The 13,694-nt window shown below is 40.7% G+C and overlaps 1 protein-coding gene across 4 annotated transcripts in view; it reads left to right on the top strand.

Moving 5' to 3' along the window:
* Nucleotides 1-839: 839 nt before the first annotated feature.
* The window catches only part of nr3c1 (nuclear receptor subfamily 3, group C, member 1 (glucocorticoid receptor)), a 43,391-nt gene continuing 30,536 nt past the window's right edge, over nt 840-13,694 (top strand). For 2 of the 4 annotated variants that reach the window (XM_018756422.2, XM_018756419.2), the window contains exons 1-2: nt 2,340-2,979; nt 3,969-5,074. In XM_018756422.2, coding sequence (XP_018611938.1) covers nt 2,968-2,979; nt 3,969-5,074 — 1,118 coding nt within the window. In that variant the 5' untranslated portion in view covers nt 2,340-2,967. Of the gene's footprint in view, nt 1,983-2,339; nt 2,980-3,968; nt 5,075-13,694 lie in introns of those variants that run through there. The other 2 variants (XM_018756421.2, XM_018756420.2) reach the window with 2 other exon arrangements.

The following is a 13,694-nucleotide window of genomic DNA, read 5'->3' as shown; positions in this document are numbered from 1 at the left end:
TCTCCAGTCCATTGAATTTACCTTTACAAATTCATGCAACTTCAGTTGTCACTGCCATCACATGTACAAATTACAAGTGAGAGTTAAAGTTTATAGACTGGTGTCCTGGCATAACCTGCATTTTATATACTTTTTTAGGTTATGATGAACTGATATTACAGTAAGTATAGTAACACGTATTATAAACTAACGATAATAAACATATAAAGGGTTTAAGAAACAATAAAGGGTGTACTTTTCATACATTGTGTCTTTTATTGAAGTCTGACTCTAGGACCTTGAACCTAAAATGAACCTTTTTTTTTTTTTTTAAGTAAAGCGATGTTTGTAAGTCTTGATTAATGCGCCCCTGCCCAAACCCGCACTGTGATACACAGATCTCAGCTCTAGCTGCCTCCGACATACGTCACCTCCCTTTTAGATATGTGTACCAGGTAGCAGGGTGGCACAGTGAGTACCGCTGCTGTCTCACAGTGCCTGAGGGTGTGGGTTCAATCCCTGCTCAGTCTGTGTGGAGTTTGCATGTTCTCCCTTTGTGTGGGCTTCCTACAGGTGCTCTGGTTTCCTCTCACAGTCCAAAGACATGCTATTCCGGTTCAGAGTTACAGAGAGAGTGTGTTTTACTGATGCATGGAGTGACCCCAGTGTAAGTCACCTTGCTGAATGAGGGGTGTGGACTGTTAACGCTACATAGTATCCATTGTAAGTCGCTTTGGAGAGGAGCTTCTGCTAAGCGAACAAATGTAAACGCACTGTTTGTATATATAACCGGCCACGGACGCGCGAGGTGCTCAGACTCGGTCTGCGCATGTGCAAGGCGCGCGCCTTGGCCGGGCTGCGCTATCAGCGGTTCAAAGTCTGTGGGTCGCGCTGTTTTTCCTTGTGTCCGTTGCGTCCGCGTCACCGCAGCAGGGAGGGAAAAACCAACAACAACAAAACACGACGAAGACGACGAGGAAGAGAGGAGACGCTCTGGAGATGACTGCTTTCGAAGATGAAGGCGTGTCGCCAATGGAATGTATAGGCTTTTCCCTGACGGTTCCGGTTTATTTTCGTCGTGATAGTGTCAGCCAAGCGACTGCGTTGCGTCATTGAAACCCTCGCGTCTGCTTGTCGCAGCCCCCCTTCTCTCCAGAAACTTCACTTTCTCCCCCTTTTTAAAGACTAAGCCATAGCAGCTAGTGCGCTGAACTGTATCGGGTATAAAGGGTTTAACCACAAAGTCCGCCTTTCAGGGAACTAGTTTGTTCGCTGCTTTTTCCCCACCATCTTTCGTTTTCGCGGTGGCGGGTGTTGCTAAGCTAACGGGCTGTTTAGCGTCCGCCTCGCGGCTCGGCACGCGACGAGGCTCTCGTCACGAGCTAATCCGTTCGAAACTCAGGAGAAATGTGGGCTAACTGAGGCGCATAATTCATCTTAACTGGTGAAATATTCACTGCGAGCAGCGCTGTTGTTTGTTCGCACGGAAAGTCTTTTGCATAACAGAAGCCATAGCTGAGTTTAGCCGCCTTGCAGGCTTGCTTGTTTTGCGAATTGCTCAGCTAACCCCTAGCCTAGGACATGGGGGATTGAGAAGGAATATGTCGGGCGTTGCAATGGAATATTGGAAGTAAAACGAGTGTAATTTTATTACGGTGAGCGATACGTTGCGAGGACGGCAATAAATCCTGCTTTTTGCCACAGCTTCAGATCCGGTAGGTGGAAGCCCCCCCCCCGCCTCTGGTCCCTCAGACGAGAGATTTATTAATATCGGTGTAAAAAACAGAAAAATTGGCCGTGTCTCTGCGCCGGGGGGCGTTAGGCTGGTAATTAAAATAAGTATTTAGGGAAATATACTAGCAGTTTTGACATCACACAGAGACCTCGTTTATTACAAGTCTCAATTTTGTCAGGCAACTTCACCTCAGAGCTGACAACGGACACGGAATCAGAAAAATTTTCGGCAGTACACTTTGGACATGGCCTAGTTCTGCTACCACCAGGTAAGATCTCTAGTCTTGATTGTTTGTTTGTCTTCGTCCTTCCATGACACCGCCGCGCATGGCATGATCCCACTCATGTCATGATCATGTCTCTTCACTTTTTGCTGTCAACAGTCTACGTGTGTATTTTGCTTTCATGTGTTGATACAAGAACCTATATTATAACACATTGAATATGATATTCCGATTCGCGCGATGGAAAAGTTGCGTTGCCGATGTAAAAAGTGTTACCCGGCGGCTGTGCCTTAAAAAATGCTGCAAGCCAAGGGCATGTCATGTTTTTTTGTAAGCAACTCGCTGAGTCTGGCATAAGCGCACAAGTTTGAGTGGAATGTTATTGGTTTGAGTCTCGCCTTATGTTGAATTAACTGTGAGCAAGATCCAGTGTGAAATGCTCTTCTAAGAATTAGCCGCTGTATAAATCGCAGTCACTTCAAAAAGGGGAATCGATTGAGATGGTGGCGGTTTGGAGTTTGCATGCAACATGTGTGCTTCCGTCACCGACGTGGAGGGCAGTGGGGCGTAGTGTTCGACGCTCACCGAGAGGGGGCGATGACGCGCTGCGCTGCGCTATTTCGCAAGGCCAGCGCTGTGTTACTTACGGGAGCCGCGAGCTGCCTCGAGCTCCATTTTGTACACTTTATGGCGGGTTAGCAGGGCAGGGGTCGTTTTCCTGTTCAAGCCAAGGGGTAAACAATTTGAAACAGAGAAAGAACTACAAGTTTTACGACCAGCCAGCGGGCACTCGAAGCAGGAGGCCGACAGAGAGAGCGCTTTCGGAGAGTTTGTGGAGGAAATTCGCCGTCGTGTTCGGGTTTGAGGAGAATGAGAGACGCCGGAGATACTGGTGCCGAGCGGTTGAAGCATGTTGCGTTCTGCGGAACTCCTCTCCTCGCCGCGTCTGCTCGTATCTCCGTCTTCCCTCCTGACCGCCGGTAGGACACCTGTTGACTTCGCGTGCAATTAAATTCTCCAGACTAATGCCATGGCATTAGAGGTCAGTCTACCCTCGGGCTCTAACTGATTTGATTGGTGCCTGAACTGAAGTCTCGATACCCGCCGTCTTCAGCTTGTGATCGGATGCCTGACCTCCCTTCCTTTGCACTTTAATACATTCTTTTTCTTCAGATCCGAGTTGCCTTGCGCAGGCAGGGCCCTCTACCAAATGGCTGTCTTAAGTTATTATGCTCTTAATAGATGTTATTAGCCAGCTGACAGAATTAAATAGAATAACCATATGGAGGCTGATATTTTTGCAGAGCAGTAAGTAATAATAACATAGACAAAGCTTTAAGTGAATTCAGTAAGGACTAAGTAATGACCCATCCCAAATCTTAAGTTTTGAAGAGTATTTGTTTTTGAAATGCCAAATGGGCAGTGCACATCCAGCAAATGTTACATGAGCAGCATGTGCACCAGTTCTCTGCTGCTCACACTAAATTGATAGATAAGGCTGCTGACATTTTCCTTGTGTGCCAACCCCAAGCAGCATGGATGTGTTACTAAAATAACTTATAAACCAACCAGCTGTCCTCTGGCCTCACTGCAGTGATCGGGTGGAGAGAAGTGACTTGGTTGGAATACTGTCATGGATATTTAAAAAGGCAACTGAAATGATTGTTCCCACTATTGGTGTCTTTTGTTACCTTTTTTGGAGAATTTATTATTTAGCAACTGCTGTGGTGTTTTTGATTTCACACTGTTTTTGGCTGATTCTGTAGTGTTCTCCTACCAGATTTGAGTTTTTTTTTTCTCTTTCTCTGATGAGTATTCTAGTGGTTTCAGCTAATGTAAAATGTTTATTCATGTATGGATGTTTTTTACTTTATGTGTAAGGTCTATGGAACCATAAGTGGGTTTATACTAGTTGTATGTTGAAGGCAGATGGGCACCCCTTTTAAAAATGATTTAATCTAGCCTGTGTGCAAGTACTGCCTGATGACAACACTCAGTTTGTCAGCCAGTCCCCTTCCCTGTGAACTACAGGTACAAGAAATGGATCAAGGAAGATTGAAACGCAGCAATAACCGAAGTGACAGTTTGACTTTGGAATACAGCGAGAAAGCATCAGACGGCTCTTTCCAGTGCGGGGTTAGCACTGTTATGTCCGTCACCTCCCCCTCAGTGGTTCCTCAGCTCAGTCCAAGAAGGCAGCCTGGCTCTAGGGACAGTTCTAATGGGCTGGCTATTGGTGCCCCTCAGGAGGAGCTCGCTGCAGTTATGTCAGCCTCTGTGGAGGAGCCCAATTGTAAGGTGACAGGAAATGACCAAAAGACACAGCAGGAGCAGTCTCCAGCTGCATTCAGTTTGGGAGAGAATTTTTCTCGCTTGGAGGCAAGCATTGCAGACCTGAACCGCACTTCTATGGACTCCCTTATTGGTGGAGCGGATCCTGACCTTTTCAGTTTGAAAACGGAGGATTTCTCATCCGTAGACCGTGAGGACATTGATTTAGAGCAGGAATCCTTTGGACAAGTTGGAAAAGACCCCTTGAAGAACTTTGGGTTCTCGTCTGTCAACCCCCTTGACATTTTGCAAGATTTTGAATTGACTGGCTCGCCATCGGAGCTGAATGATTTCTACGTAGAGGACGAGGCTGCGTTCCTTTCGTCTCTAGCCGTGGATGACTCCCTTCTCGGGGACCTCAGCACAGTGAAGGAAACAAAGCCCATTGTCTGTGGCAATGGTAACAGTAACAACTGCACAAGTGTAAACAACACGGATCAGCCAATGCTGGACTCCAGCACCCCTTCGTCCGTGGTAAAGATGGAAAAAGATGAATATATCCAGCTGTGCACACCTGGGGTAGTCAAGCAGGAAGCTGAGGCCAGGAGTTTCTGCCATATAAATAGCTCTCCCATTTCAGTCTGTGGTGTGAGCACTTCAGGTGGACAGAGTTACCACTTTGGAGTTAATGCCTCAACTGCAGCCACAGCACCACAGCAAGATCAGAAGCCAGTGGTAATGTATCGAGCATTACCTTCCACTGGGGAGACCTGGAGCACAGGCCAGAGGTTTGGGGACACTGCTGCCGTACAGAGAGGAAAAGAAACATTTACCAGTTCCTCAGCTTTTCCTGCTGACTTCATAAGGTAAGAAACGGGGGGGAAAAAAATTGCTTGGTTATGAGTACTGTTGATTTGCAGCAATTGAAGAAAGCATTGGGAACATTTTATGTAACATGGCTACAAAAACATGCTTACAGCATAGATGCAGGCTTATGTGGAATAAAATAAAGTGAAAGATCTGAATGCTAATGGACTCTCAAATTAAAAAAGTGATTGGCATTGCAGTGACTGTATCCCAGCTGTTGGAAGTTTGGAGAAATTAATTGAACTGACATCGATTTGTATCCCACCGTAAAGGTGTAGCCTGTACAAAATATATTAACTTGAGTTTCTCTGTAATGGCACAAGTCATAACATGTCATTTATATTATAATGTGTACAACAGGCCTCTGATTTATTTAATGCTAGTGAATTTTTCTGAATTAAACAAAATGTATTTAAAAGTTAGCTGGGCGGTATTACGAAAATACAATTACTAGTAGTTGTTTTATCAAGTAGTGTTAAAATACATAGTCTTGTAACAGGTTAGTGAATATGTATCCCACTGACTTGTCTAAGCAATACCGTATGCATGTTTTTGTGGTTATTGGCTCATTTGTGCTTTGCAAACCCTTTCAAGCTAATCTCAGAAAATTCACTCTTCAAATAAAAGCTTAATAGTATATTGTTTGTATGTGTAATATAGCTTGTGTGTCTTTGTATACACACACATATGGGTTGTGATGGAAAAACAAAAATCTTCCTGCAGAAAACTTGCCAAAGCAGTTTGATTACTACTGTCTTATAGCCATGTGAGCACTTGGTTTGAGTTTTCTACAGGTAGGCTGATGAGTGAAAGTGCTCCTGTGATGAAAAAACTGGCATAAACCTGGCTTTACAAGGTGCCTTAGAGATGTCATGTCAAGCAAAGTGGTAACCTGGTAATTGCCACATCAGGCTACCTGGCACACTGCTCCTTTGGTCTCCGCAGGGAAAACCCAGCTGCGCTTCCTACTCAGCTTTAAGTTCAGTTTGCGTGCTGTTTGCTGTACACCACTATACTTTGCACTTTTTTGGCAGGAGGCCATGTTTGCCAGTTCTGATGTCTGAGGTGCATTTAGCTGTTTCAAACACTCTGAAGCCCACAATACAGTGGAGCAACGGGTTCGTGTGCAGTTGAGCGCAATTTTCCCTTCAGTAGTTTGTGCTACTGTGACTTGTTTAAGCAATGCAGACATTTTAGTTTTAGAGCTGGTTCTGGTGCTTGTTTGCATCCCCCTTTTTTTGCAAACATTTTGCACATACATTGTGTTAACATGCACACCTCTGCAGTGATGCTGTGGTTGAAAGTAAAGTTTTATTACATGCAGAACTGAGTTTTGAAATAATATACAGGAAATGGAGACAATTTTAAACTATCTTCAGTGAGCAAAAGCACTCCCTGAGAAAATTGGCAAATTTCCACCTCATGCTCTCTACTGTATGTATAATATTTAGGTCAGGCTGTATGGTGGCATTGTTTTACATTTTCCTGAGTCAGAGAGGTAATTGCTATTCCTGATATTCTAGATACCTTAATGGTCACTTTTTAATTTTTTTGTGTGTTTCTGCCTTTGCTTTTCAAGGCCACACATTTTTATTCTACTTTTTTTTGTAGAAAAACTTTCACTTTAAACTCAGTGGTTTATTTAATATAAAAAAAACTAGGTTGTGTCCTGTCAACAAACTGTATCCTCTGGTAGTCAGTGAGATGTTTGCTCAGGAAACAATAGTCCCACTAGTAGCACAGTATGATTGTAAGCACTGAAAGTATGAATACTTATATTGTTGTGGAATGTTAGATTTCTCGTTTGATCTTTATGCGTTGAGCATTGCGCTAAGTTGTCAGTGGTTACTGTTGTGGCTGTGTGACCTCACTTTCTCACATTATGGCCGGAAGTGTCTACACTGTTGGATGTTATGAGCTCAGTTTGTACATATCCGTTTAACTCTCTTTTCCTCTGTTCATTGTAGCCAAAAATGGGGGCTGTGAGAATGGTTGACCCATCAGGAAGAGGTGGGGGGAAATATCTTATTGTGCAATAGTGGAAATGCACAAAGTTGGAGGGAGGATAGTTTTAACTAATTATGTACTTTATTGCTGACTTCTCAATGTTCCTACTCATCAGGTACATTGAGAAACAATCTGAGCTAATTTGGGCAGGAAATGATGTGAATGCTCCTCTCCTAATAATTCTTAAAACTGAATGTACTACCCTGGTAAAACATATCTCAATGCAAAACTGCAGAGGTGTGAAGGGGGGGAAGTGGTCTTATGTTTAGTTTTAACTTGTTAGTTGTGCCCTGTATATTTTTTTGATTGAGAACCTTGTTATATTCAACACAAAATGCATTTCTTGACCATATTATTTCATTGCTTAATTATCGCATTCTTTCTCAAAGCAGCATACAGTCACACTGACTCGGAGTTTGTTCCTTGCTCAGTGGTACTGGAGTGCAAACTGCCTCCCAGTTCTTGAACTAGAAATGTCAACAGTACATAGACATATCTGTTAACTACTCTTACCTGCTGCTGCACTTTCAATATCTGATTTATGATCAGTGCTAAAAATTGTTATTCATCTGTAATTTAAGATCTTCAATGTCTCACATCACAAAACTAAGTTTTATATTCATCAACACCAGAATTTCTTACCTCAGAATGAGAGCAGTTACGTTAACTATTTGACTATTTAAAGATTTTTTTTTTTGATTTCTTGAAGAGCATCTACACCAAAGAATGAGAACATGACTGTTAAAATACCTTAATCATGGAACAGTGGAGACGTGTCCTGTAAACTTTGCTTCAAGGTTTCAGCTTTGTTGAAACTTGTTTTTATATCTTTGGTTGAAAATGCTGGAATTTCCGGTCCAGGTTCCAGTAGTAGTGCGTATGAGAGTTTCAATGGCAAAATGTAACAGAAGTGCCTGTCTCTATGGCCATCATCTCTTATGGAATTGCTGTTTGATTCACTGTATTGATATTGTAAGTTCCACAACTGAACCAAATGATAGTGTTAATGGTATAATAATGTAAGAGGTTATAACCTTTTAGGCCCACAGACCAGTGTAGTTTTTAACCCCAAAAAAAAACTGACAACTGATCTACTCAGTGGCTCTGGTGGAGAATTTGTAAGAGGTGCCTGCTTGATCATGGAGGATACAATTTGATCATTCTGGATTTGTTTAGTTATCTAAGAATGAAGAAAATTGTTTGCTTCAAAGTTGTATGATTGAACAGGGATGTTAATGTTAAACTCAGTGCATAAAGGTTTCTGTGTCTATAGCAGTGTTTTGCCTCTGGAATTCAAAATGCACATTTTACTTCTGATTCCTAGATTTCTGCATTTATGTTGATGCACTTGTTACTTCAGGGAAATTTGTTTTTGGGTTTTAATCAAAATGTGCTTTATACTCATAGTTGGCTTATGAAAAAGATGAAACACGGGCTAATCTTTGAATTTAAAAACATTTTTTTATGTTGAGGGTTTGTTTCCTTTATGTTGTGGTAAATTGTATAAATACACTATTTGGTTATGCTTCTGTTAAATGAATTTTATAGATCCAGCTAAATTATCAAAAATAACTGGTTGTGCTTGTGTTTTATTACTACTTACAGAGTGAAAGTTTGCATAATGCTTGATTAATGCATTTTTAAAATTACTGAACATATTTTTGCAGAGACAGATGAGGAAAAGGGTTCCAATTGCACAGGGCAGTTTCATTACGGATGTATTTGTGTCCTTCAAGTGGGTAGTCTCAACTTCTTACTAAGAATGTAGACATTCTAATGATTGCTGACATGCACACTTAGAACTAGCAATCTGTACAAAACTCCATACTTTTTTAATTTACCCCCACCCCACCATGGTTGATCTTAATTCTGATTACCAATTTGCGAATGATTTAGTTTGTTACAATCATGTTGGGCTGTCATTGATTTGTCACTTTTTGTATAGGCAATATATCCCACATGAAGCTTTGGTTATACTGTAGGAAGTGGAACACAGATTGGCCAACCTTCTATGTGTCTGACCTTTCCCCACCTGTATAGGGGCACTCTGTCAACTGCAGATCTGTGACAGCCCCATTAGCATGGCTGAGGAGCAGGTGTTGCCACATCAGAGCCTAGTCAGTTGCTGCTCTGCACCCTGCTTCACTCCTAGTTTTATCATCATTACAAAGTTGATTTTCATGGCACTCACTGAGACCTGTAGCAGTCTATCACAACCACAGATTTTAGTCCAAATGTGCTTTCCAGTGCCTGTGTTTTTCTTACGTCTGGATTATGACAGTGAAAAAGAGACATCTTTTACTCACTGCAAAACTACTTTATAAGCTCCTTGTTGGTAGTGGGATTAGAGGGCTTTTCTCCTAGAGCATCAATACCTAAGTAAAAGATTGTTCTGTGTTACTTGTAGAAACCAGTGCTTTACACATAACTAAGGCCACTCATATTAGTGTGTTTATTTGGAGTTTATCTGAAGCTACTGTTAAAAGGTTTTGGCAGCAAAGACTTTAAGATGACTGTAAAGTGCCATATTGTTTGCATTTAGTATGCACCAAGAACTTTTTTTTTTTTTTTTTTTTATATGTAGCCTTTCTGTGTTTAAATTTGAAAATCTGTCTATGGACCTTTGTATTTTCTCCCAGCATTAGTTGAGATGGATTTGATGTTTTAGGTATAGCATAAAATGTGCTGCTCTGTTCAGATCGGGTCATGTTTTTTGAGGTTGTTTTTAAGTAATCTGACAGGGTCTTTAATCTTTCACAAGTATTTTTAATAAATTGCAGTAAGTTATCCAAAGAAATTTTAGAATACTGAATTTGGCTGGTATCTTTAACAGTTAAGTGATTTGTGCTGGTTAAAAAGCATTTAATTTCTTTTCAAGTTTTAAAATGACCTGAAGTATTGCACGACCTGATTCATTTACCATTTTTACCTATGTTTTACTATTGATGTTTACCTAAGATGTTTAAAAAAAAAAAAAAATGTACATTAGGGTTTAGTTGTCATTAGGTTAATACATAAATTGAGCACCACAACATGTAGTAGTTAAAAGTTTTCTCTATTACTTGTCTTAATTTACTCTGCCTTTGTAGGGTAGGTTTGAGTGGAAGGACCTTGCCTATGTGACATTTAGCAGCTTGCTGTTAGTGTGGTTTTGAGCTTTGTGTTCTGCCTGAGGAGACCATCTCACGTTGCGGTCTTGCCACCTCCCCTGAAGAGCTATTCCATTCTCACGCTATGCTAAAGTCACATGTCTGACTGCCCATTTAAAGCTCTGTCCTTGGGTCAGTCTTTTTCACAATGTGTATTTTTCTTTTTTTGAGTGCCACAGTTTCCTTTCTGTTGAATGACCTAAACTGAGACCCAACTTGCCTGTGCTTATTTTTTTTTTGTACTGCTTTTTCACGCAAATATGAACAGCAAGCTTGATTTGATTTGCCACACCTCTTCATTCCTATTTATAGGGCACAGAGTCTTTGGCACAAAATTAACTGATATTTGTACAGTCAATGCAGCTAAGTGCTGCTCTTCTGCATTATGAAGGAGGAAATGAACATGCTCCACATTAACCATTTTAACCATACTTTGAAATCTGCCTGAAACTTCTATTTCTCCTTTACTTTGAAGACATGGACTTAAATATTTCAATCTTAATTCTGACCCCAAAAAGTTAAGTGGCATTGGATGGCTAGTGAACACATTCTCTATTTTAGAGTTTTGCCATACACATGTGACTTTTCTTTCACTCAGGATAGCAGCCCAAGGAAGACAGGAAATATGGTTGAACTAAGAAGCTAAAAGACCCCTCTATACAACAGGGAAAAAAGATTCCTGGTATAGGTGTTTGTGTGTTCATGTGTCGGTCTGTCAGGGGGGTTGATCTGGGCCATATATCTAAATCTTAGAATCTGTTTTCAGAAGAACATAATTACTCAGTCAGTTTGTGTTGTGAGGAAAACATTTTAAGAATATGCTGCATTTGTGTGTAACTTGCTCTAAGTCAAGATATTTGAGTTCACTGTGCAATAAATCACAATGTGCCATTGTGGTGAATATGAATGTTGGGCTGATTTTGGGGAAGTGGTGATCTAAATTATGGACTGCTGTGAAAATTTAAAATATATTTTTATTTTACAATTTTGGTATGGCAATAATAAAATCAACCGCAAAACTAGTGCCTTTAGACCCAAAGGTCACAGGTTTGATCCTTACCTCTGGCTGCAGTACCCTTGAGCAAGGTACTTTCACTAAATTGCTCCAGTAAAATTATCCAGCTGTATAAATGGGTAAATAATTGTAAGCTTGTGATAGTTGTGACCTTAATATTATCAGTCGCTTTGGAGAAAAGTGTCAGCTAAATGAATGTAAAATTAATAGCTTTTGTTACGATGGGCAGGTAATTTCCACAGAAGGCAAAATGCATGCCATGTGAATTATTGGAAATGAACTCACAGCAGTATACCACTCTTATAAATAGCTAGTGGAACCAAGCTGATCGAAGGTGACTCAAAATGCTGAACTTGCAGACATTCTCCCCAGTATCTACGTGGTTAACCACCACAGTGCTCTCCAGGAGAGGCAGTTATAAACTGAACAGAGCTCCAAAGAGACTTACAACATTCAGCTACCTACAATTATTTACCTCTTTGTACAGCTGATGAATTTTACTGGAGTAATTTATGGCAAGTACCATGCTCAAGGGTACTACAACTGGCAGTTGGATTCAAACCTGCAACCTTTGGGTCCAAAGGCGGCAGCTCTAACCACTGCGCTACCAGCTGCTCCCACATTTTTTAAATTTAAATTGTTAGTATTCACATTTATTTCCAATAGCTAGTATAAAAGGGTGGCAGGTGGAATGTTGTGGTAGGAGTACAATCTATTTTGGTTGTGATTTTGTGGTTGCTATTGCTTGAGATCATCAGTGTGAGAGACAGGAAATGTATGTTTACATTTATTCATTTAGCAGATGCTTTTCTCCAAAACAGTGTACATCCCAGAGAAAAATGCAATGAGTGCATTACATCAATAGGAGAGACTTAGATGCAGACGTGATTCTAAAGTATTGACAAGATGAGACGAGAGGCTTTGTCATTTCAACCATATACAGCTGTTACAGTGCACAGTGAAATGAAAGAACATTCCTCCAGGACCATGGTGCTACATAAAACAAGTTATCTATGCAGACTACATAAAGTGCAAATTTTGTCACATTGATGTATGCTGATTCGTATGGTACACACAAGTAGCTGCATAAAGGCGTGTGGTCCACAATTTAAGTACAAAATTCTTAAATATTTTCACCATGTAAATTGCTGCATAAAAGTTTATCTATAATTCACCAATTTCTAACAAAACAGTAAATGTACACATTTACACATATCATGCCCTTAAGAGATTAGCAGAGAAGTGAGTGTCTGCTGTATTTGTATGTGTTATGGAGGAAGTTTGACCATCAGCTTTAAGAAGGCATATTTCCACCATCCAGTGATACGAAAAGGAGTCCAACTGCCACCATTCAAGCCCTGCTTAAACACTAGCAGTCATTGTTTCCACGCTAATTTAGAGGTTAACTTATTAGAGTGATGGGGATGTGGTGGTGCAGCTGTTTTGGCTGGGGCCTGCTGTGTGGTGGGTCTGGGGTTTGAGCCTTGCTTGGGTTGCCTTGTGGCAGACTGGTGTCCTATCTGGGGTGTGTGCCCGTCCCTGCGCCCTGTGTTGCTGGTTCAGGCTTCAGTGTTAGTGATACTACTTGGGGACAAAAAAAGGATGAATGTGTGTTTGGATGCACCAGACTTGGCTTTTTTTTTATTTATTTTTTTTATTATTTTTTTGGCTCTGAAAGCTTTCTGTGAATGGTGTTCTTTCTAATCTTAGTTACTGTAGCAGTTCTCCAACAAAAGTCTCATACCTTGTTGTCCTCCCTTCTTTTTAGTCTGTTTCTTATATATAATCTTTCCTTCAATCAAATTGAATACATGAGTGGTAAATTTTATGTAAGCTGTCTCAACATCAGCAATTTCTGTGATCTGGGATCCAGAAAAATCTAGTCTATCCTTTTCAACACTGTAGTTCTGTATTATCACCAAGTCTACCGAAGGCTATCTGTATTCTGAGGCATCATGGGAAAAATCTGAGAGGCATCATACTCCATGTCCAAATTCTTTCTATTGCATTTTGAGAGCTGCCCAGCAAGCAACAAGAGGAATATTACTGAGCAGCCAAGGAGAGAGAGAGCTTTTTTTAAAAAAATTAATTAGTCCTTGTCTCTTGTGATAGGTATTATCTGCTTCCCATATTTCCTGCTTTTCTCTTAGCTTTTTTTTTTTCTTTTTTTTTTTCTTTTTTTTTTTTGGGAGGGAAATGTAAAATTTAATTCTGATATTTCATTCTGAATTTCTTTGTTCCTATTACCACACAAATGTGAGTCATGCAGTTCTGGTGCACCCAAGTCAGACAAGTCTGCAGCTACATTCTCCTTGCTATAAACTTGCCTTGGCTTACTCAGTGTTGCTAAGAAACTACAAACATTATCCTACGTAATTTCAGCCATTCTATATTGCTGAAAGTATAAAGCCTACATAAAAGATGAGTACATGTAAGAATGTAATCAAT

The sequence above is a fragment of the Scleropages formosus genome, chromosome 13 (assembly GCF_900964775.1).
Source record: "Scleropages formosus chromosome 13, fSclFor1.1, whole genome shotgun sequence".
Lineage (NCBI taxonomy): Eukaryota > Metazoa > Chordata > Actinopteri > Osteoglossiformes > Osteoglossidae > Scleropages > Scleropages formosus.
This window is presented reverse-complemented; position numbering and strand designations above follow the sequence as displayed.